Source organism: Carassius auratus, chromosome 26 (genome assembly GCF_003368295.1).
Source record: "Carassius auratus strain Wakin chromosome 26, ASM336829v1, whole genome shotgun sequence".
NCBI lineage: Eukaryota > Metazoa > Chordata > Actinopteri > Cypriniformes > Cyprinidae > Carassius > Carassius auratus.
Genome location: NC_039268.1, coordinates 857,039 through 879,193, shown reverse-complemented (window position 1 = coordinate 879,193; position 22,155 = coordinate 857,039). Strand labels below are relative to the sequence as shown.

General features: G+C 38.3%; 1 protein-coding gene across 1 annotated transcript; it reads left to right on the top strand.

Annotated features, from left to right (window-relative positions):
* Positions 1-359: 359 nt before the first annotated feature.
* On the top strand, positions 360-22,055 carry LOC113044016 (serine/threonine-protein kinase 10-like). Its single transcript, XM_026203602.1, has 18 exons — positions 360-1,138; positions 2,517-2,681; positions 5,551-5,599; positions 6,195-6,344; positions 6,591-6,663; positions 6,750-6,944; positions 7,827-7,908; positions 9,140-9,259; positions 9,459-10,136; positions 12,672-12,802; positions 13,515-13,638; positions 15,976-16,155; positions 17,287-17,416; positions 17,943-18,067; positions 18,153-18,344; positions 20,059-20,184; positions 20,268-20,381; positions 20,638-22,055. The coding sequence occupies exons 1-18, from the start codon at positions 989-991 to the stop codon at positions 20,782-20,784; spliced, it is 2,931 nt and encodes a 976-aa protein (XP_026059387.1). The 5' UTR covers positions 360-988; the 3' UTR covers positions 20,785-22,055.
* Positions 22,056-22,155: the final 100 nt, after the last annotated feature.

Genomic DNA, 22,155 nt, shown 5'->3' with positions numbered 1-22,155 from the left:
CTTTAAAAATGTTATTGTATTATTATTATTATTATTATTATTATTATTATTATTATTATTATTATTATTATTATTATTATTATTATATTTTAATGCGTAAAGAACCACTATTGGAGTACGTTTTCCTAAAAAAAAAACTTCAAAATTTCACGTTTAATTAAATGTGTTATTTCTCGTGAAACATACCAGCAAATTCTGAGTAAAAACCATAGACTGTATAAAAACAAGTAAAACTGTTTTTTCCAGTGTATTATTTAACACTGAGAAGTCACTGTTGACACCCACGACAGCAAGCGACAGTAAAGCGCAGGCGCGTCACCGAACCTCGTGGACGCGCGCAGTGACACACATCCAATAGATTACAGGAGGCGCGCGCACGCACGCACAGGAGCACATTTTCTCCAAACAAAAACTATTGTGCGTTTTCACGCGTTTGGAGAGGGTTTCGCTTTTAATCCAGGAGCGGAGGATGTACGATCTGTGAGGACTGAGATTGTACCGGAGATACGAACATTTTATCAGCCTTTTGTCAGACTTTATTTAAAGAGAAAGAGAAACAACTAGATGCTTTTACGAAAAAGATCCATGAAACTCTGAGGAACAACAACAACATCATGACTTACGTTACCTCGAAATGATGTATTCATCTCAGGATCGCCTTTACACCCTTGCACAGAGTAGATTAATGCAATTTAATCATTTATTTTTATTTTGAAAATATGATTTTCTGGACTTAAGCTCTCAGAGCAAGGAATAGCTAGAATCAAGGATTGTCTTTGTCTGTGCAACACACCAATCTCTCCAGTAATAACCCGCAAAGACGAACATGTCAACACTGTTTCCTGATTAGACGAGAGACTGAATAGTATTGGATTGCAATGGGGATGCAATAGCAGTTGCATTGATTTGCGCCACTTTAGACATTAGCTGAAATAAATATATTTTTGTCAACCGACCAGAGAAAGAGAGAGACCCGTGCGATCTGGCTATGTCCTTCTTTAATTTCCGAAAAATCTTTAAACTGGGCGCAGAGAAGAAGAAGAAACAATATGATCATGTGCACAGGGACACAAATCCGGAGGAAATCTGGGAGATTGTGGGAGAACTGGGGGATGGAGCCTTCGGAAAGGTGTTCAAGGTACAATGTGAACAAAGACATTGATTGATCTCCTCTCGCTGTTAGAGTTGGTATCTGTTTTATGTGATTTTTGGTCCCCAATAGTTTTCTTATGAATAGAATACAGGGTTACCTGCATGCAATGCACTTATAACGCAGTCTGTCTTGTACACACTAATGAAAGTGCAGAAAGTTTCTGAATTCTTTGAGATTTATGATGTCACAACTTGCATGACATCTTCAAGCACATAACCCTGGTTGTTCTGCACATGACCTCATCCTGTAGTGTCCAATCTGCTTGATTGTTTTCTAGTCTTGTTTCCTTGAATGCTTTCTCTGTTTTAAGGCTTAATGGTTCTTAGTTTGTTAGAGTTACAGGGTGATTTGGAGATTAAGTCTAAGGCCATATTGTCTGTATAAGGTCAAAAACTGCAGTAGTACTTCTTCATGCTTCCATCAAGTATGATGGCGATGGTTTGTAAATAGTAGTTTTCTAGTCAGCTCACTAATGATTATTTGGGTTGAGTTCCTGGGGTTTTAGGACAGTGGGTTTTATTTATTTTCAGCCGACAGTGTGGTTTTGTTTGAGCTCCACAACTATGGGCACTAAAGAGACAGAATAATGACTGTTTCCAGACAGGTTTACCACTTTTTCAGTCAACCATTGTTTGGACGGGTATATTCGCCAGCCATAAATATGTTAAAGAAAAGGTTCTTTCTTTTTAGTCGGAGGCTATAATCATTTTAGTACCTGAAAAAATTAGCCTGTGTAACTTTGATTTATTTATGTTTACAAAATATTTGCTTAAATTAGAAACACTTGACTTTTTAAATAATTTTAACTCAGTTTCAATACTATTACTATTTTTTTGTTGTTGTATTAATTCATATTTTATGAATTAGCATTACAAATTCTATATGTGTTTTTTTTATTGAATGTAAGTTTAACATTGACAGAGCTTGAATTCTAAAAATCTAAAAGTCTCGATAACATGTCAAATACCTCAAAAGCAAACATAATGGCAAAATGCAGTCAAAAACCAATGCACATTCACAATCATCCTGCAATAAAAAGCAGACTTGAACCGAGTTATTTTTTCACTACTGAATCACGTTAGCGTCTAAATACTTTAGATTACAACTCATTTGTACGTTGGGTTGAATTGTGCTGTGACCTTCATTGCTCTGCACTGCAGAAAGACTCATTACTGTGAATGACACTAAATAGGATTTCTGTCGAAGGGTGGACTGCGTCACGCTGACTGCATGAGTCTAATTAGTTTTTTTTTCCCTCCAAAGTACATGTTTTGCTAGTTTTTAAAAGAGATTGTGTTGAGTCTACAAACATATTTATGCGTAAATATACTTATTATTGAAATATAATGTTCTGTTTATTCAGGCTCAAAACAAGCAGACAGGCATTTTTGCTGCTGCAAAGGTGATTGACACCAAAACTGAAGATGAGCTGGAGGACTACATGGTGGAGATCGACATCTTGGCGTCATGTGATCATCACAATATTGTCAAGCTGCTTGACGCGTTTTACTACGAGAGCAAACTGTGGGTGAGTGTGGATTTAGTTTATGTTTCATTGTTACACAGATTTTGTTTTGAAAGTGTTTTCCACAGCAATGGTTTGAAATCTTAAAAAAAAAATTTCGCAAAGAGTTTCTTTGTTATATTCAAAAACAACTTAAAATGATACGGCAGTAATGAACCCACATACATACATACATACATACATACATACATACATACATACATACATATATATATATATATATATATATATATATATATATATATATATATATATATATATATATATATATTAGGGGTGTAACGGTTCACAAAATTCACGGTTCGGTTCGATACGATACACTGATGTCACGGTTCGGTTCGGTTCGGTTCGGTTCGATACGTTTTAGATACAGCAAAATGTAAAAACATCTCAACTTTTCAGAATGCCGCAAGCGCACCGCGGGTCATGTGACAAGAACCAACCAATCAGCTTCATCCTTTCCCGTAACAACGTTGAGAGCTCAGCCAAGATGAAGGATCAGCTGATCATAGTTGTATATGGATTGCAATTTTGAAATAAATTTAGTAGCAGAGCTACTGCAAGCGATTTTTAGAGCTGCAAATCCATTTATCCTTCGCTGAAATTTCCGCGTCTCATGGAGAGAGCACGTCATTGTTGCTTAGCAAAGACAGACGCCTCATGAGCGCTTCTGCCCGAGCGCTTTGGAAAGGAGGAGAAAGACGTGCTTAGCGTTTTCCACGCGTTTTTAGGAGCACCAGACCTGTTGGTTATTGGGGGATCTTCTCATTTCTAGTCTGTTAAACACATTGGCTATTTTGCAACGAGCCTTCAGCGCGTACTGAGTGAGCGAGCGCCTGCTGAGTAGCCTAACATAAACATATAAGATGGTGTTTTTTTCTTCTTCGGGAGTGTCAGGGGCGTTGCCTGTTACGTTGTTTGGGTTATTGGGCTACCTTGTTGAACGCATATCATTATATTTCTATCTCTCTCTTTTTTTTTTTTTTTTTTCCAAATATAATTAATTACTCCAACGAACCGTTCGGTATACATAATGCGTACCGCGTACCGAACCGAAAGCGTCGTACCGAACGGTTCAATACGAATACGCGTATCGTTACACCCCTAATATATATATATATATATTCCTACGCATAAGAGCCTTCAAATTTTAGCCCAATTTCAAATCAAATATGCATTATTATTCAGTTTAATTCGAAAGTCAATATGACCTGGACATGGTCTTCAAACGTTTCAAGAGATTTACCGGAAAAGCAAGTCTAGAATCAAAGTCAAAGCACTTTCTCACAGCGAGGACTGTTATTAACCTCACCCATTTCCGTATGAAGGTATAGGAGGGCTTAGATTTAGCTGTGATTCCAGGAATGTTTGAACTGGATTATTCATCAGCCACTTAGAGCTTAAGCAGCATTAATAACACATCGGTATTAATAAATCTGTTCAGTACTCCATCCCTCTAAACTTGGTTATATATTAGATGACATCAATTTCAGATGCCACTTGGTTTGATATTTTGCAATCTTCAATGACATGTAGACATTTTTAAGACAAACAAATGAAGGCCTCTCAATGTGGTATAACCGAGGCTTAATAGTGCATTTTGTAATCCAGACAGTGCTATATTTAAGAGGTGTAAAAGAAGTCTCATTGTAGTTCTCAGACTGAATGACCGCACTGTGAGGGCTTCTGTGTTCTCATTGTTGTCAGTCTAAAGCAACATCTCACCCACAGTGACCCAGCGCTCGAGAGAATGAACAACGCTGACTGCTCTGAGAGCTGCATCACTAGTTTTAAAGCTTCATGTGTTTCTTACCCGAAGCCATTGGCACTCTTATTTTAAAAATTTGAGCTCATTTTAGTCAGCAAGCAATTAGCTTAATCCATGATTATTTGGTGTAGTAGTACATTTTTAGACTGATTCAGTCTATGATTCATGCTGATGATTCTTCTGATTCATTCAAAAGAACTGAACTGATTCTGAGTCAGTGAGGACAGCACAGTTCACAAAGCTTTGTTGATAATTTGTCGATATATTACTTTGTGGGTTCTGCATATTATGGAATATTACTACAATATGAAATAGCTTTTTTTCTATTTGAATGTATTTTAAAATATTATTGCAAAAAACCCTGAATTTCCTGCATCATTACTCCAGTCTTCAGTGTCACACGATCCTGCAGGAAGCACTTTTTTTTAGTAGTGACTATGTGAGCAATCTCTACCAGTGCTGCCCATCCTCTCCAGGTGACCCCGTCCGTGACCCCTCCATCCGCCTGCAGTTCACGGAAACCCTGTTCTAATCCTATTAGGACAGAAAGGACTGGGCTGTGCTAATGTGCAGAAAGCTTTCGTCCTTCCTCGTGCTCATACAGGCCTGTTATGTCATTCACCATATTGAGGAGCAAGAAAAGCCTTCAAGACTCAGCAGCCTCAGCGACCAATCACGACCCTGCAATGCAGCGCTGTTGACCAATCGCAGCCCTGCGAAGTGACTTGTTTCGTAATAATGTGGTCTAATCTTTCCAGGTTTGGTTGTTGTTAAACTGGACTTCTGCCGCAAGCTCTGATGTGTTCGTGAGCGAAGCGGAGTGAGAGTTGTAGATGTTGTTGTTTGTGCTCATGTGCACAAGAATAAATGAGTTGAATAAACGGTGGCTTTCTGAATGAGTAGCATGGTAATAGGATAAACGGATTTCTCTACTAAACAATGCTGCTATTGTGTCCAGGTGTACGTTGTGAAATAAAGGCAGTATGCTAATCTCAGTCGATTTGTTTTTGTGCAATGTAATGTAAGCAGCCGTGCTTTTGTAAAACAGTGTGATTGTGCTTTAGGAAAGACCCAGTTTTATGTTCTCAATGTTTCTGTCTGCAGATCCTGATCGAGTTCTGCGCCGGCGGAGCCATTGATGCTGTCATGCTCGGTGAGTTCACAGAAAGCATTTAACATGCAAGACTGCATCAAGAAAAGGTCATTTACAACGACCAGTTCCTTGTCATTATTCAAAAACACATTGAATTCTTAAAGGCGGAGTTGCACTTTATCTGCACATTGATTATTTACACTGGTTGCTTGACCTGTTAAAGCAATCAGTTCAGTGTAGATTTGTTTTGTTTTGTAGAATGAGGGTCAGGAAATTAATACTTTTATTTATCAAGGATGCATTAAATTGATCAAAAGTGATAGTAAAGACTCTTATAATAAAAGATTTCAGTTGCAAATAAATGCTGTTTTTCTTTCTATTCACCAGAGAATCCTTAAACAAGTTTCACTATTTTTATAAAGATATAAAAGTACAACTTTAGATTTTACAGTATTGTGAAATATTGATAAGCAGCTTCATAATAAATGTCTCTTTAGCAGCAAATCAGCATATTAGAGTGATTTCTGAAGGATCATGTGACACTGAAGACTGGAGTAATGATGCTGAAAATTCAGCTTTGCATCACAGGAATACATTTGATTAATTATTATTAAAATATATTAAAATAGAAAACAATTTTCATGTGTGTGTGTAGAGTTGGAAAGGCCTCTGACGGAGCCGCAGATCAGGGTGGTTTGTAAGCAGACTCTGGATGCTCTGCAGTATCTGCATGACAACAAGGTGATCCACAGAGACCTGAAGGCTGGAAACATCCTGCTCACCCTCGACGGAGACGTCAAACTGGGTGAGAGAGAGTACAGAGAGGAACTGAGGATGCTCATTTACATGCCTGACTAAACCGCAGCTTAAATAAACGTTACCACAGTGACCAGATGTAAATTATTCTGTGATGCTGGGTTGTAAAAATACTGAATGTCATTGCATTTGACAATAAAATATCAAGATGAGCACTGTTTTTTTATATATAAAGGTTTCACAGGCACTCTTTGCAGGCAGAATGTTCACAATAAGAATGTTTTCTGTTTTTCAGCTGACTTTGGAGTGTCTGCCAAGAACACAAAGACCATCCAGCGAAGAGACTCCTTCATTGGAACCCCCTACTGGCAAGTTAGAGTTTCATCAAATGAAGCTACTTGTACTTACACACATTGACGTTGCTGACACATTGATAACACTCTCTTTTATTCAGGATGGCTCCAGAGGTTGTGATGTGCGAGACGTCTAAGGACAGGCCGTATGACTATAAGGCTGATATTTGGTCTCTAGGAATCACTCTGATCGAGCTGGCCCAGATCGAACCGCCCAACCATGAGATGAACCCAATGAGAGTTCTGCTCAAGATCGCCAAAGCTGAGCCGCCTACTCTCCAGCAGCCTTCAAAATGGTACAAAACCAAGTGGTTTGCATGAATAGTATGACACAGAGTTCCGTTTTTTTTTTTATTATTATTAATTTTTTTTTTTTTTATATGTGACCCTGGAGCACAAAACCAGTCAGAAGTAGCATGGGTATGTTTGTAGCAACAGCCAAAAATACAGTGTCTTTTATGCCAAAAATCATTATGATACTAGGTAAACATCATGTTCAATGAAGATATTTTGTAAATTTCCTCCTGTAAATATATCAAAACTTAATTTTTGATTAGTAATATGCATTGCTAAGAACTTCATTTGGACAACTTTAGAGGTGATTTTCTCTGTATTTAGATTTTTTTTTGCACCCTCAGATTCCAGATTTTCAAATACCGTATTTTTCGGACTATAAGTCGCATCAGTCCAAAAATACGTCATGATGAGAAAAAAACATATATAAGTCGCACTGGACTATAAGTCGCATTTATTTAGAACCAAGAACCAAGAGAAAACATTACCGTCTCCAGCCGCGAGAGGGCGCTCTATGTCTTCAGTGTAGAGCAGCATCTGGGGGCTGGAGACGGTATTGTTTTCTCTTGGTTCATTTCTCTCGGTTAATTTCAAATTAATTTTCATAAATAAGTCGCACCTGAATATAAGTCGCAGGACCAGCCAAACTATGAAAAAAAGTGTGACTTATAGTCCGGAAAATACGGTAGCTGGATCTCGGCCAAGTATTGACATATCCTAACAAACCAAACATCAATGGAAAGCTTATTAAAAAAAAAATTCTAATATTATTTAAAAAAAAAAGACCCTTATGACTAGGTCCAGGGTCACATATATTAAACATATATTACTTCCATTTGGTTTATTTCAGAGTTGTAATGACTTCTCTCTGCATCCTTCTGCAGGTCTCCTAAGTTTAATGACTTCCTGAAACATGCGCTGGATAAGAACGTGGACAACAGGTGGAGCACAGCACAACTTCTTCAGGTGAATTGCCATGTCCCACCTTTATTTCAACACTTATAATCTGAGACCACATCCTCACAACCTTGACCTAACCTGAGTCAGTATAGCAGCAGTCTCTTGTTTATCATCACCCTGCTCTGCTGCTCCAGGTGGCCTTGCTTGCCACATGAATTAGCAGCTGTTCATTCAGAAGTTTGTCTGTGTCAGGCACTTTCTGCACCAGCCTTCGTCCTAAGAACTGACGTCAACAAAGGAGATTTTCTATTGGAGGCTTTAAGTAGGCCAGCACTAGGTCTGACGCGAGCATATGCACACACACACTCACTCACAAGCGCTAAACACTGCAGTTAGAGGCTGAATGGGGCTGAAAATACAGAACTGGAGTTTTCTTCCCATTAAGGCGATCATATCAAAGAAGCTGCACATCCTCAGACCAGCTATAGACTGTGTGCAGCAGGTCTCAAAGCCAAGAAAGGTAAGAAATGGAGACTAGGATCCTCACCGGGCATTGATTTTGTTGTGGTCGTTTTCCTCTTGAGATTCAGGAATTTTCTGTTTGCAATACGACATTGCAATAAATCTAAGGTCCTAAATTAGGCCTTATTTTCTTAATTCCAAATGGTGATGCACACTGTATCATTATCATACTGTTTATCATACTAGATGTGGTTCTTGTCCAACTTACCATATTGGTTTCATTGTTGGGGCTCATTTCTTTATATTTTTGCATTTAGATTTGGCAAAGTTCATTTTATAAAAAAAATTTAAATAATAATAATAATTTAATGGCACTGTTTATTTATTTATTTTTTGGCCACCAGTTCCAACAGGCTTCAAAATGATATGAGACAAAGGTTGATTCATATAAAATATATTTATTTTCCTCTATAAGATCTTTGAAAACACTAATAATTTAATAGTACTGTTAAATATATTCTCAAAATTATTATACATTTTTTATATTGCACAGTACAATTTTGTACAGTTTGTGTGTATATGTGTGTGTGTGTGTGTGTGGTATTTATTATTATTATTATTATTAATATATTTATTATTTTCTGAAAATAGTCAATAATATCAGATGAAATTAAAACTTGTATATTAAATATGTTGGACGATGCTTGCTTTAAAGGAATTTGTCTGGAACGGAGTAATCTGATTCTGGATGTTCAGATTATTACTGTCTTGTTAAAATATGCATGTGTAATTTTAATGTTTATTGTAGTGAAAGTAGTTTCCTTCATCTGTGCAGCACCCGTTTGTGAGTAGCGTGACTGACAGCCGACCCCTGCGGGAGCTCATCGCTGAGGCCAAGGCAGAGGTTACAGAGGAGATCGAGGACCTGAAGGAGGAAGAGGAGGAAGAAGATCTGGTAAGAGATTATAGGAACTGCTAAAGAATTTAGAACACTTTTCAGAGAAAGATTAAATCTAGTGTAGACTACTAAATCTGGATGAGTATTCAGCAGACCGTTGTCCTGAGGTGCCCTTTTAATTTACTACATAGCAGCATGTTTATATTTCCCTTTCTTCAGTATTATGCTAACATGTTTAAAATGATCTTTCCCTTAGCTGCTTCGTGGACACAAACGCGCACCGTCTGACGCTAGCATTGGAAGCTCTGAAGACGAGAAGCTTCCTCAGTCGCCATCCACATTGGAGTCTGTTCCTGAGAAGATTGAAGAGGCCTCTACAGCCAAACCGCCAGATGATAATGTTACAACTGGAATAAAGAAGGAAGAAGAACCTCTGAAGGTGGGTGAGAACCACATTGAGGATGTAGCAGAACCTGGATCTAAGGAACAAGGTGTGGAAGTATCTCCAAAGGAATCTCAAGAACCCAAAGCTGAAGTGGAGCCTGTAAAACCAGAGACTCCTGCTGATACAGTAGTCCCAACAGAGGAGCAAAGAGCCAAACCTGATGGAGAGATACTGGAAGGGGAAAAGGAGGTGGTGGGCAATGGTGAACTCATAAAGGAAGCGTCTGCATCAGACATTTCTTCATTGGAGACACCAACAGAACCTGATGGACCTATTCCAACATCTCCATTGAAAGAAGAAGAGAGTGTTGAGGAAAAGGAGAAACCTGAACTGGTGGAGAAACCAAGCCCAGTGAAGCCCAGGTATGTGAAGAAGGAGGACTCCGACTCTGGGATCAGTTCTTCAGCTGACAACAGCAGCATAGACCTGAACTTATCCATCTCCAGCTTTATTAGCAAATCCAAGGAGCCAGGAACCATCTCTCAGCAGGTGAGAAACAACATCTTTCATTACACCAGTTTAGTTATATAGCTAAAATGAACATTTTTCAGTGGAGCCTCTGATTTAAATGTAAGTGTTGTTACACCTGGTTGAATTATTATTATTATTTATTTTATTTTTTTTATTATTATTATGCCACTTTTTACAATATGTAATAGTGGTCTTGGGTGTCCCCAGAATAATACCCAGCAGATCATTTATTACAGCAGCTGAAGAATGTCATTTTGGGGTGTGTCTTTTAAAAAAAAAAAGAGCTGTTTTGGAGTGTATCGCTTTAAATGTAAATGAGCTGCTTATCCCCGCCCCTTCTCCAGAAGAAGGCACTGCATTGCATATCTACAGCAATAAACAGCCAGTAAAAGCAACATAACTCAGAGCAATATAACCTGTGTTTAACCGTACATATGGGATGTCAAATGCACTTAAAGTGGGACGAAACAGAACAATGTTACAGATCAGATAAAAAAATACTTCATTTATGCACACAAAGCACTTTTACAACAACAGCAGTCTGGAGTGATACACGTATTTAGGCAAAATTTTAGGTGCATTCACTTGGAAAAGTACCTTGAAATTAACCCACAGCGTCCTCAGCAGCTCAGATGTTGGAAGAGAACAAAGACTATTATGTTCTGTCTAACATCCGAACATGGAGCATCGGGATTGCTTGCGAGACATTGTTGACTTTACAGCTGCTCGAGCGTGGAGAAAATTGACAGGGTGGAAGCTTTTTTACAGTTTTTTTTTCTCCTTAATTAAATCATCATTTAAGAACTGCATTTTGTATTTACTTGCATTATCTTTGTGTAATATTACAATTTGTTTGATGATCTGAATTTTTTAAGTGTTGACAATTTTCACAGTACTGTATATAACCGTATTAAAGGGATACTCCACCCCATAATAAAAATTATGTCATTAATCACTTACCCCCGTGTTTTTCCAAACCCATAAAAGCTTTGTTCATCTTCGGAATACAATTTAAGATATTTGGATGAAAGCTGTGATGTAATGATGCAACAAGAATACTTTTTGTATGCTCTTCTGTGTCAGATGGGCCTCTAGAATGTGCTGTTTCTACATGTATTTATTCTTTGATTAGAAAGAAATCAGTGCATTCTTGTGGTGCGGCTGACACAGAAGACCATACCCAGGATACGGTGATATGAAGAGACACAGTGGAGACTGTTGACAAAGGAATTGTTGAATATAGTTTTTTTTTTTTTCACGTACAAAAAGTATTATCGTCACTTCATAACGTTACAGTTGTACAACTGATGGCAGATGGACTATTTTGACGATTGTTTTCATACTTTTCTGGAACTTGACACTAGGGCTGCACGATGTGTCGTTTAAGCATCAATATCGCGATGTACGAATCCACGATAGTCACATCGCAGGATGTGCGATGTAGGCTGTCGTAGTTGATTCATTATTCATTAACTGTACGGGCCAGCTGCTCCCTGGCGCTTGACGAATGTGATTCGCAGATCAACGGCACAGCTTAACCATCATAGAGTGAAATTTTATCATTGACAGGACTGAAAACCACATGCAAGTTTGACAGGGCAGAGAGAGAGGGAGCGCGAAAGAGACAGAGAGAAAGAGAGAGAGCGCGCTCGAGAGAGACAGGGAGAGAGAGAGCGCGCGCGAGACAGAGACCGAGAGAGAGAGAGAGCGTGCGCGAGAGAGACAGAGAGAGAGAGCGTGCGCGAGAGAGAGAGAGAGCGCGTGTGCCAGAGAGAGAGAGAGAGCACGCACGAGAGAAACACAGAGAGAGAGAGAGAGAGACAGACAGAGAGTACATTAGAAGTACCATCAATGTTTATAGAAATGTATATGGATTTATTTTGCATGTATTTTTTTTCTTCTTATGAGTATATATTTATTTTTGTTTTGTTTGTTTCTATTCTGCTATGTACAATGCTTTGGCAATATGTACCTTTGTATGTCATGCCAATAAAGCAATTTGAATTGAATTGAATTGAATTGAATCAAATTGAATTGAGAGAGACTGAGAGAGAGACCGAGAGAGAGTGAGCCCTTTTCAAACAACATGAGCGCTGTCTTGCTCTCTCTCCCTCCCGCATATTAATCAATTGACACGATGGTGTCGATGTTTAAATAATTTAAAATGAGAATGTAAGTGTGCTCACCCCTTTTTGTTTGTAAGAAAAAATATCGCAATATATATCGCAGAAAAATAAAATATCGCAATGTCATTTTTTCCCAATATCGTGCAGCCCTACTTGACACTGTTATTTACTTGGCGGTCTATGGGACAGTCTCAAGCCTCCCAGTTTTCATCCAAAATATCTTAAATTGTGTTCCGAAGACGAACAAAGCTTTTACAGGTTTGGAACGACATGTGATTAATGAAAAACTTTTCATTTTGGGGTGAAGTATCCCTTTAAAAATATTGCGTTATGTATTGATTAAAAATGCTGAAAAATATCAGAAATAGTTTTTTTTGTTGTTGTATTATATTTCAGTATTTTTAAATAATATCTTAATGTATTCTAGGACAAAAAGAGACAGAAAAAGACTCTGAAAAAGACTCGCAAGTTCGTTGTGGATGGTGTGGAAGTCAGCGTAACAACGTCCAAGATCATCACAGACAATGACACCAAAAGTGAGGAGATGCGATTCCTCAGGTGATACATCAGCTGCTTAACTGCTCTGGGATGATTTGCATGTTTTGCTTCATATTTGCTTCACGTTTGCATCATATTTGCATTCACTGGTAATGACTTCAGCTCTGCCTGTTTCATGTTGTGGTAGAAATGTTATGGTAAGAGCTTCTGCCTCTTCTGCATGTAACAACCTCACCTCTTTTGGTAAATGTACACAGACTGCTAGTGGCCTTAAGTGTTCAGTCCTCTTTCATGGCAGGACAGAATAAAAGAGGTGTTGTGCTGTTTTGTTTTGTTTTTTTTAACTACGAAGCGGCAAATAGTTTCCTGTGCAGTGTTTTTAAGTACAGTTTTCAACACCAGATGTGCTAAAGGGAAAACAATCTGAGTGATACTTCCTGTTCCTGCCTGGACGAGCATCCTGTTAGACTGGATAGTGCCATAAAAAAAAATGTTTTCATAATCTGCATTTGTAGGTGGATTTATTTGATTGCATAAAAAGGTAATTTAAATACTGTGCATTCTTAAAAAAAAAAAGTTACAAAAGGACCCCCCCCCCAAAATGCTTATGTTTTTAAAAGAACAATTTTAAAATTTGAAACATCGAAATAATCTTGTTCCACTTATAAAGAACCTTTTATGGAATGGAAAGGTCCTGTGAGACTTAGTGGAATGATGGATACAATTTTTTTTTTTTTTTTTTTTTGATCCCTGTAAAATGTTTGTGTTTCAGGCGTCAGGAGCTGAGGGAACTCAGACTTCTTCAGAAAGAGGAGCAGAGAGCCCAGCAGCAGCTCAGCAACAAACTCCAGCAGCAGAGAGAGCAGATCTACAAACGCTTCGAACAGGAAGTCACGGTGAGCAAGATCAAGCGAAGATATTAAAGGGATAGTTCACCCAAAATTATGTCATTAAAGGAGGCATAACACACACGGTTTCACTCAATCTCATGTTAATCTTGAGTACCTATGGAGTAGTACTGCATCCTTCATATCTCCAAAAAGTCTTTAGTTTTATCATATTAATAAAAGAGAGATACAGCCTTCCGATTCTCTCCAGAAAAAGCTGATGATCTGGAGGTGCGCCATGGGAGGAGCTAAAGAGTGACGAGCGCTTGAGTGCCGAATGCCAACAAAACAGACTTTTGATGTTGTTTCACTTACCGTCTGCAGTTCTAGTTCATGGCTGGGATCTTTCATGGCTGGAACCACTCTATCTTTCAGTATAAAACGATGTGCAAATCCATCATCGAAATGGGCCTTGTTTGTAAAAGTTTATAAAATTCCCAGGAAAAACAAACTGTATCCACTGCTTACATAACGTTGGTTCTTTAGGAAGCTGAACAAACTTATCTTTCTCTTAAAACCAAAAACATACTTCTTTGGAGACATTCTTCCCAAGCGAGTCCAGTACAACGCTGCCCCCAGATGAAGCTCGTCGTGGGGCACGATCTCTCTCTCGCTTTGGTCTAGGGCTGCACTATTAATCATGATAAGTCATGCACATTTTGTCAGTACAGCCGGTTCTGTGATTAAAAGTAAATCTCCATCACCTGCTTTTAGGTGGAACAGCATTTACTACACAGAGCTGTAGTTCTCTGACAAGCTATGCAAAATTGTGTTCGTAATTGCAGACGTTATAATTGTAGGATTATGAAATTGACAAAATCGTTTGCTATTATGACAGCTGTTTGTGTATCTTCTCAATGAACTAAGGCTCTGTGTAGTAAATACTGCTCCATCTGAGAGCATGTGAAAATAGCACATTTAATAATGTTTTAACTCCAGATTCACTTCATAACGTCAGTAGAGTGTTTAAAATAAATCCTTCTGTGAGATGATGTGGCTTCTTAAACAGAATAATTAAGGCACACAATATTTGTATAAAACAGCCTTGTAGCCCCCTTTTAATTAGTTACCCTCATATCGTTCCAAACCCACAAAACCCGAGAGCTCTCTGACCCTCCATAGACAGCAGTGTAATTACCACAATCAAGGTCCAAGCGTTCAAGCGTAATTTTACAAAGCTATGAGAATAATTTTGTGTGCAAAGAAAACAAAAAACAGCTTTATTTGGAGAGTAGCACAAACAGTAAACAGCATATGCTTTTCTGTTTCAGCAGCACCGTACACGGATATGCTGTTTATGTCGTTTATGCTTTGATCTGAACGTAAACAACAAATCCACGTACATACGTTGAATATGTTGTTTACGTATTTGATACTCTCCAAAATAGTGCTATGGGGTGATGTGGATGAAAACAAATTGTTGAATAAAGTCGTTATTTTTGTCTTTTTTGCGCACAAAAAGTATTCTCGTAGCTTTGTACAATTACAGTTGAACCCCTGATGTCACATGGACTATTTTACCAATTTCCTTATTATTATTATTATTTAAGTAGTGTTCCGAAGATGAACGGAGGTCTTACAGGTTTGGAACGACAGGAGGGTGTGTGGTTAAAGGTGCAATTGAATGCATTAATTACAATATTTTAAAAAATGTTCTCTGATATCTCCAGAGTTTGTATGTGAAGTTTTATCTCAAAATACCCCACCGATCATTTTTTATAGTTTGTTGAAATTGCCACTTTTATGGTATGAGCCAAAACCCGCTGTTTTTGGTGTTTGTCCCCTTTAAATTAAAATTAGCTGCTGCTCCCGCCTCCCAGACAAGTGCTGGTCAGCGTTGCCAAGTCTTTCCTGTGGGTTTAAGCAACCCCAATAATGTGACATTTAGCCCCTAAAATGTGAATTTTACCATTGGACTCCCACCAAAATCTTGAATTTTACCCTACCAGAATGCAATTTTTACTGGGGGATCCTCTTAAAAACATGATTGGGTTAGTTTCGAGTAGCAATTGGGAGGATTTTGTTGTGAAAACCTGGCAACCCAAGAGCTCATGCTCATGAGCATACCGGTGTTATGGTTGAACTGGTGGTGACTAGGGCTGACACCAAAACCAGAAACATTGGCATGAACCTTTCTGAGTTACATCACATGCTCAGCAGTGTCGTCATATTTAGGATGTGTAATCGGTGTCTGATTATTAAGCGAAGGTCAGTATTTTAAGCTCCATTTCCTGGAACCGATTTCTGTGTGACTTCTACCTACTTATTTATGTCTGTCTCAGTATTTTGAGTGGCTCTTTAGGGTCAAGGAGCTGCTTTATAATTTCAGTGTTCTTGTCTTGTCAGAGTAAGAAGCGTCAGTATGATACGGAGGTGGAGAATATGGAGCGGCAGCAGAAACAGACCATTGAGCGTCTGGAGCAGGATCACACCGAGCGCCTCAGAGACGAGGCCAAACGCATTAAAGCAGAGCAGGACAAAGAGCTTTCCAAGTTTCAGAGTACACTCAAGAACCGCAAGAAAGAGGTATGGAAAATTTAGGAAGTTGTTCCACGCTTTCCAGAAGATTTATACGTTTGTAAGCTCCTCTCGCAGATTGCAAATTAACGTGGCCTAGCTTCACCTTGTAAAATCCACCCAAATCTTTATCTTCCCTCTCTTGACATTTTTCGGGGAGTGCAGGAGCTCTCGCCTAAACATTTGATCATCCTGAAACGTATTAGAAAGGATCTAATGCAGACTCCTTGTGAGGAGGTAACATCCAAAAACATATTTTCTAAGATTTTTCACTACTTTTTTTCTAGATGAGGCACATTTGGCTGTTGTTGTTTTTTTTGTTTTTTGTTTTTTCCTGTGTTTTTTGCACGACACTAAGAATTTATAGTAGGCTATATTAAGAGTGTGACACTTCTGATTATGTGGTGCATGTTACACGAGCACAACGAGGTGAATAGTTTCAGCACAGTTTTGTGTGTTGGTGTTTTGGTTTGTTTCAAATGTATTCCGATGTGTTTGTTTATACAGTTTAAGTAGGAATTCGATACGTGTGTCTTAACTAACATTAGCTCACAGGACGTAGCTCATGTGATGACGGTCTCTCCAGCGCCGCCCTGCAGGACATAAGCCGTGTGTCTAATGACAGTGTGCCTTGAAACATGAACTCTGTTGTTCGTTATTTTCTGTCTACATAAGAAATATTAACAGGGTTAGCTCGTATGGTTATAGCAGTTTCATTCTATTAATAAGTTCTGCCTTTTTAATGTCATTTTTGGACATACGTACCAACATTAGCATCAAAATGCTATTAGTATTTTTTTCTCAATTTGGGCCTGTAAAGTTCCATATTCCATATACATATATGACAAAGCAGCTTTTATTTTAAATCTAGGCCAGTTTAGATCAGTGAATAGTGATTTATAATTAAAGCCGAGAGATATTGGTCCAAAACTAAAGAGTTTTAAAAAAAGTAAGAGTAAAGTAAGTTAAGAGTAAAAAGTTTTTCTGTTTTGCTTTTAGTTCTCTATTTTTTTTCATTATTATTATTATTATTATTATTATTATTATTATTATTATTTAAATGTGGTCTATCCTTTCGAAATGGATGTGTTCTGTTGTTTTTTCCCGATTTCTAAGGTTCTGTATGCGTGTGTCTTTTAGGAGCAGGAGTTTCTTCAGAAGCAGCAGCAGGATCTGGACAGCTCTCTGAAGAAGATCATCCAGCAGCACAAACATGAGCTGGCCACTATTGAGAGAGACTGTCTCAACAACAAGCAGCAGCTCCTGAGAGGTCTCCTTCCCATTCTTCCCAAGTCTTCATTTACAGCTTCTGCAGTGCTAGCAGTTATTCAGACAGGGCTTTAGTGGGTTGTTTGTGTGGTGAGCGATGCAGTAGCAGCACAGTTCTCTGATGCTTGTCATGTGGCCTGGTCGGATCTGATCCTGCTGTTAAATGTATTGCCATGGCATCTGCTCCATATGACCTCCACAGGTTTTTTTTTATTTTTTTTATGGAGGCTCGTACAGCATTTCAAACAAAGTTGAATGTAATTCCTATTTGAAATCTCAGATGCCTAAACCCTGTTGTGTTGTCTGATGTTCAGAAGGTGATTATATAAAACTAAAATAGCATTTGTTTGCACATTTGTTTTACACACCTCTCTATGCAAACATGGATTTTGGGCATCAGCCTTTCATATTTATTCAAATATAATTTTTTTTCTTTAAAACATAAACTACTGTTGAAAGAAATATCCATTTTTTATATTGTATGTTATGTTTTGATGGCTAAAATCGGTTCTTTGGGATTCTCGCAGCCCGAGAAGCCGCTATGTGGGAGCTGGAAGAGCGCCACCTACAGGAAAAACACCAGCTGCACAAACAGCAGTTGAAAGACCAGTACTTCATGCAACGACACCAGCTGCTTAAAAGACACGAGAAGGTAACTTCCCAGATCGGTCTTGTATATGCTCTTCTGGCGGCTATTGGTGTGAATTTGTTTTCACTCTGAATGTGTTTCTGTACAGGAAATGGAGCAGATGCATCGGTATATCCAGCGTCTGATAGAGGAGATGAAGAACAAACAGACGCAGGAGAAGACCAGACTGCCAAAGATCCAGCGCAGTGATGCAAAGACCCGCATGGCCATGTTCAAAAAGAGCCTGCGCATCACGACCACAGGGGTCACGCCAGAAGTGGAACGTGAGCGGGTCAAACAGGTCAGAGGTCATATCGGGTTCAGACTGAAACATTAAAGGAATAGTTCACCAGAAAAAAGACAGTTCACTGAAAATACTCACCCTCAAGTGATCCGAGATGTAGAAGAGTCAGGTTTAGAGAAATTTAGCACTTGTTCACCAGTGGATCCTCTGCAGTGAATGGGTGCCGTCAGAATGAGAGTCCAAACAGCTGATAAAAACATCAAAGTAACTTACACACCTCCAGTCCATCAGTTAAAGTCTTGTGAAGCGAAAGCTGTATGTTTATAAGAACCACATCCATCATTAAGAATATACAAATACTTTATCGACATATCGCTTTCTCCAGTGAAAAAGTCTCCTTGTCTGAATCAGGAGAGAAATATGCAGCGATCAAACACCATTTATAAACATAAACTATCCATGAACATTAAAATATAATTGTTGTTTCTGAACCATTTTTAACATTCTAGCCAATAATATTGGGCCAGTCAAATTTTTTATGCTGTTAAGTGAAATAAACATGCTTAATTAAATACCCAATATTGTCTAATATGTATGCAGTCAATGGGTACCGATTCATTCAAATTTGTAATATTGCCATAATATGTTATCAGATGCTGCTAGAGATTTCAATTAATTGGCGTCCACAGATAATGGATATGTATCATTCAATACTGCAAGATGTGTTCATAGCACTATTATATATCCAATATTGCCGGTTGCCAATTGCATCCCTAAATATTTAAACCTATTTCACGGATAATTTTCTTCTTGTTTATTATTAATAAAATGAAACCGCTATAACCATACGAGCTAACCCTGTTAATATTTCTTATGTAGACCGAAAATAACGAACAACAGAGTTCATGTTTCAAGGCACACTATCATTAGACACACTGCTTATGTCCTACAGGGCGGCGCTGGAGAGACCGTCATCACATGAGCTACGTCCTGTGAGCTAACGTCAGTTAAAACACACGAATCGAATTTCTACTTAAACTGTATAAACAAACACATCGGAATACATTTGAACCAAACCAAAACACCAACACACAAAACTGAGCTGAAACTATTCACCTCGTTGTGCTCGTGTAACATGCACCACATAATCAGAAGTGTCACACTCTTAATATAGCCTACTATAAATTCTTAGTGTCGTGCAAACAAACACAGAAAAAAAAAAAAAAAAAACAACAACAGCCAAATGTGCCTCATCTAGAAAAAAAGTAGTGAAAAACCTTAGAAAATATGTTTTTGGATGTTACCTCCTCACAAGGAGTCTGTATTAGATCCTTTCTAATACGTTTCAGGATGATCAAATGTTAGTGTACCGTATTTTCCGAACTATAAGTCGCACTTTTTTTCATAGTTTGTCTGGTCCTGCGACTTATAGTCAGGTGCGATTAATTTATCAAAATTAATTTGACATGAACCAAGAGAAATGAACTAAGAGACATGAACCAAGAGAAAACATTACCGTCTCCAGCTGCGAGAGGGCGCTCTATGCTGCTCAGTGCTACACTGAAAACAGAGCGCCCTCTCGCGGCTGTAGACGGTAATGTTTTCTCTTGGTTCTTGGTTCTAAATAAATGCGACTTATAGTCCAGTGCGACTTACTTGTGTTTTTCCTCATCATGACGTATTTTTGGACTGATGCGACTTATACTCAGGTGCGACTTATAGTCCGAAAAATACGGTAGTAATATTGTATTTTTGTGTGGCCAATGAACAGTTTGCAGCGCAGGAGGAGCAGAGACAAAGGAACGAGCGTCACCATCAACAACAGAAGCATGAGACTCAGATGAGAGACCTGCAGACGCAGTGCGACGCCAACCTCCGAGAACTACAGCAGCTGCAGGTACACACATACTGCTGGAGAGACACGGTACAGCATTTCAGCTACATACAAACAACAGTGATAGAGTCATCTGTGTGTTGCAGAATGAGAAGTGCCATCTGTTGATTGAGCATGAGACTCAGAAGCTGAAGGAGCTGGATGAGGAGCACAGCGCAGAGCTCAAGGACTGGAGAGAGAAACTCAGACCCCGCAAGAAGGTACCACCTACTGTACTTCACCTTAGTCACACTTCTGAATGCTTGAATCATTATACATTTAGTTTTCTTGGTAAGCACCCTATTACAAGACTTTCTCACACCTCATGAATGGACCATGATAAGAGTTTATGTAATGCTTCATCCACACCACTAGGTGTCAGTCCTATAAGAAAATAACTGAGTGCACCATTGCTATTCAACATTTCAATCAAATTAATAAGTGCATTTACTAAGTACATGAAACCTCTGCATGCAGGCCCTTGAGGAAGAGTTCACCCGTAAGCTACAGGAACAGGAAATGTTCTTTAAAATGAGCGGGGAGTCTGCATGCCTTAACCCCTCCACCCAGAGCCGGATCTCAAAGTTCTACCCCGTCCCGAGTGTCCACTCCACTGGGTTTTAACGCACACGTTCACACTAAAGAGCACAGAGATGCTAAACCGCATTGTGACTGAACCTCGGCTGCCTTGCTCCCTCTGATCGCTGACGTCAGGCCGAAACTAAGGAGGGACTTCGCTGTTCCAGTAATATACAGAGGAGTTTTTGCTTTTATTATTTTTATTTAATCTTTAATAGTGGATTTTCAGTGTGGTTTCCCTAAACATTTCAGCAATGGTTCATGAAAGAAAATGTGATTCTGTATGCCACTAAATAGCTTTTTTTCTCTCTCAAATCATTGGTCTCGGTGTCTTAATGTTGTGATTTAACTTACTGTGATATTTTAGGATTATATCTGCATAATGGAATGACTGTTCAACTTCAGGCTAATTTGCGTGCACTACACTAAGCAAATGATTTAACTAAATCTGAATCAAAATTTAAATAATCTGAACCATAATAAAATGTTTTTACATTTTTGATGACAATTCTAATGAAGTTTAAATGAACATTATTTAAAGGCAAATACGCATTGCCTTTTTGAGCTTTGTATATCATAATATGGATCTATAGGATTTATAGTAGCAGCAATATTAATTTCTTAGAGATGTTTGAGCATATCAGCCACACTGTATGCAAATATCCTGACATCACTGTGGTTTAAGCTGTGATTTGCACTTGCACTGCTATGCAATGTGATCATGTAGACTAATTAAATCATCTCAACATATTTCTGTGAACTTCAAAGCAAGAGAGCTCAATCTCTTCATACTGTCCATACTACTTATGAAAAAGAAACAAATGGTTTTTCAATTACATGCGTTTTAGTTCACCCAGATATCACTACAATGCATTAGTGTAGTTTTCAGTAAAATTGTGTAGAAGATGATGTGCCCTGTAAACCATACTTTAATCAGACAGATGTTATTTTATTCTTGTATACACATGTAGCACATTTTTGTAGTAATAGTTTTCTTTTCATCTCAACTGTTAACATACAGTTCAAAATGTTTTCTGCGTTTACATTTGTGCAGTGCTCTGTAAAAACTGAACAAAACAATATTTCAAATCTGTGAAAAGACTAAATGTATCTGACTGTACAGAGAGTGCTGTGCACCTTCAGATGAAGCATTCATGATGCCTCTTTGCATTTTGACTTTGAGTTTGTCTTGATTTTATTTTTAAGCATTATAAACTTGTGAGGTGAAGTTAGCAGTTGTATGTACTGTTTTGTGTCAAAGATCAAAGCATTGTGATTATAGGAAGCTGCTGTGATTAAAACATTTGTGGTGAATAGTTCAGTCATCTGGGTCTCTTATTCAAGTGTCTCTGTTTATGAACATATCTGTAAGTATACTACAAGCCACAATAATAAAAAATCAATCAATCTTTATGC

Excerpts from the sequence above, each read along its gene's own strand:
- LOC113044016 (XM_026203602.1), top strand. The coding sequence starts at position 989 with ATGTCCTTCTTTAATTTCCGAAAAATCTTTAAACTGGGCGCAGAGAAG. Across the intron at positions 1,139-2,516 it reads CCTTCGGAAAGGTGTTCAAG|GCTCAAAACAAGCAGACAGG; the intron begins GTACAATGTGAA and ends CTGTTTATTCAG. Across the intron at positions 13,639-15,975 it reads GCTTCGAACAGGAAGTCACG|AGTAAGAAGCGTCAGTATGA; the intron begins GTGAGCAAGATC and ends TTGTCTTGTCAG.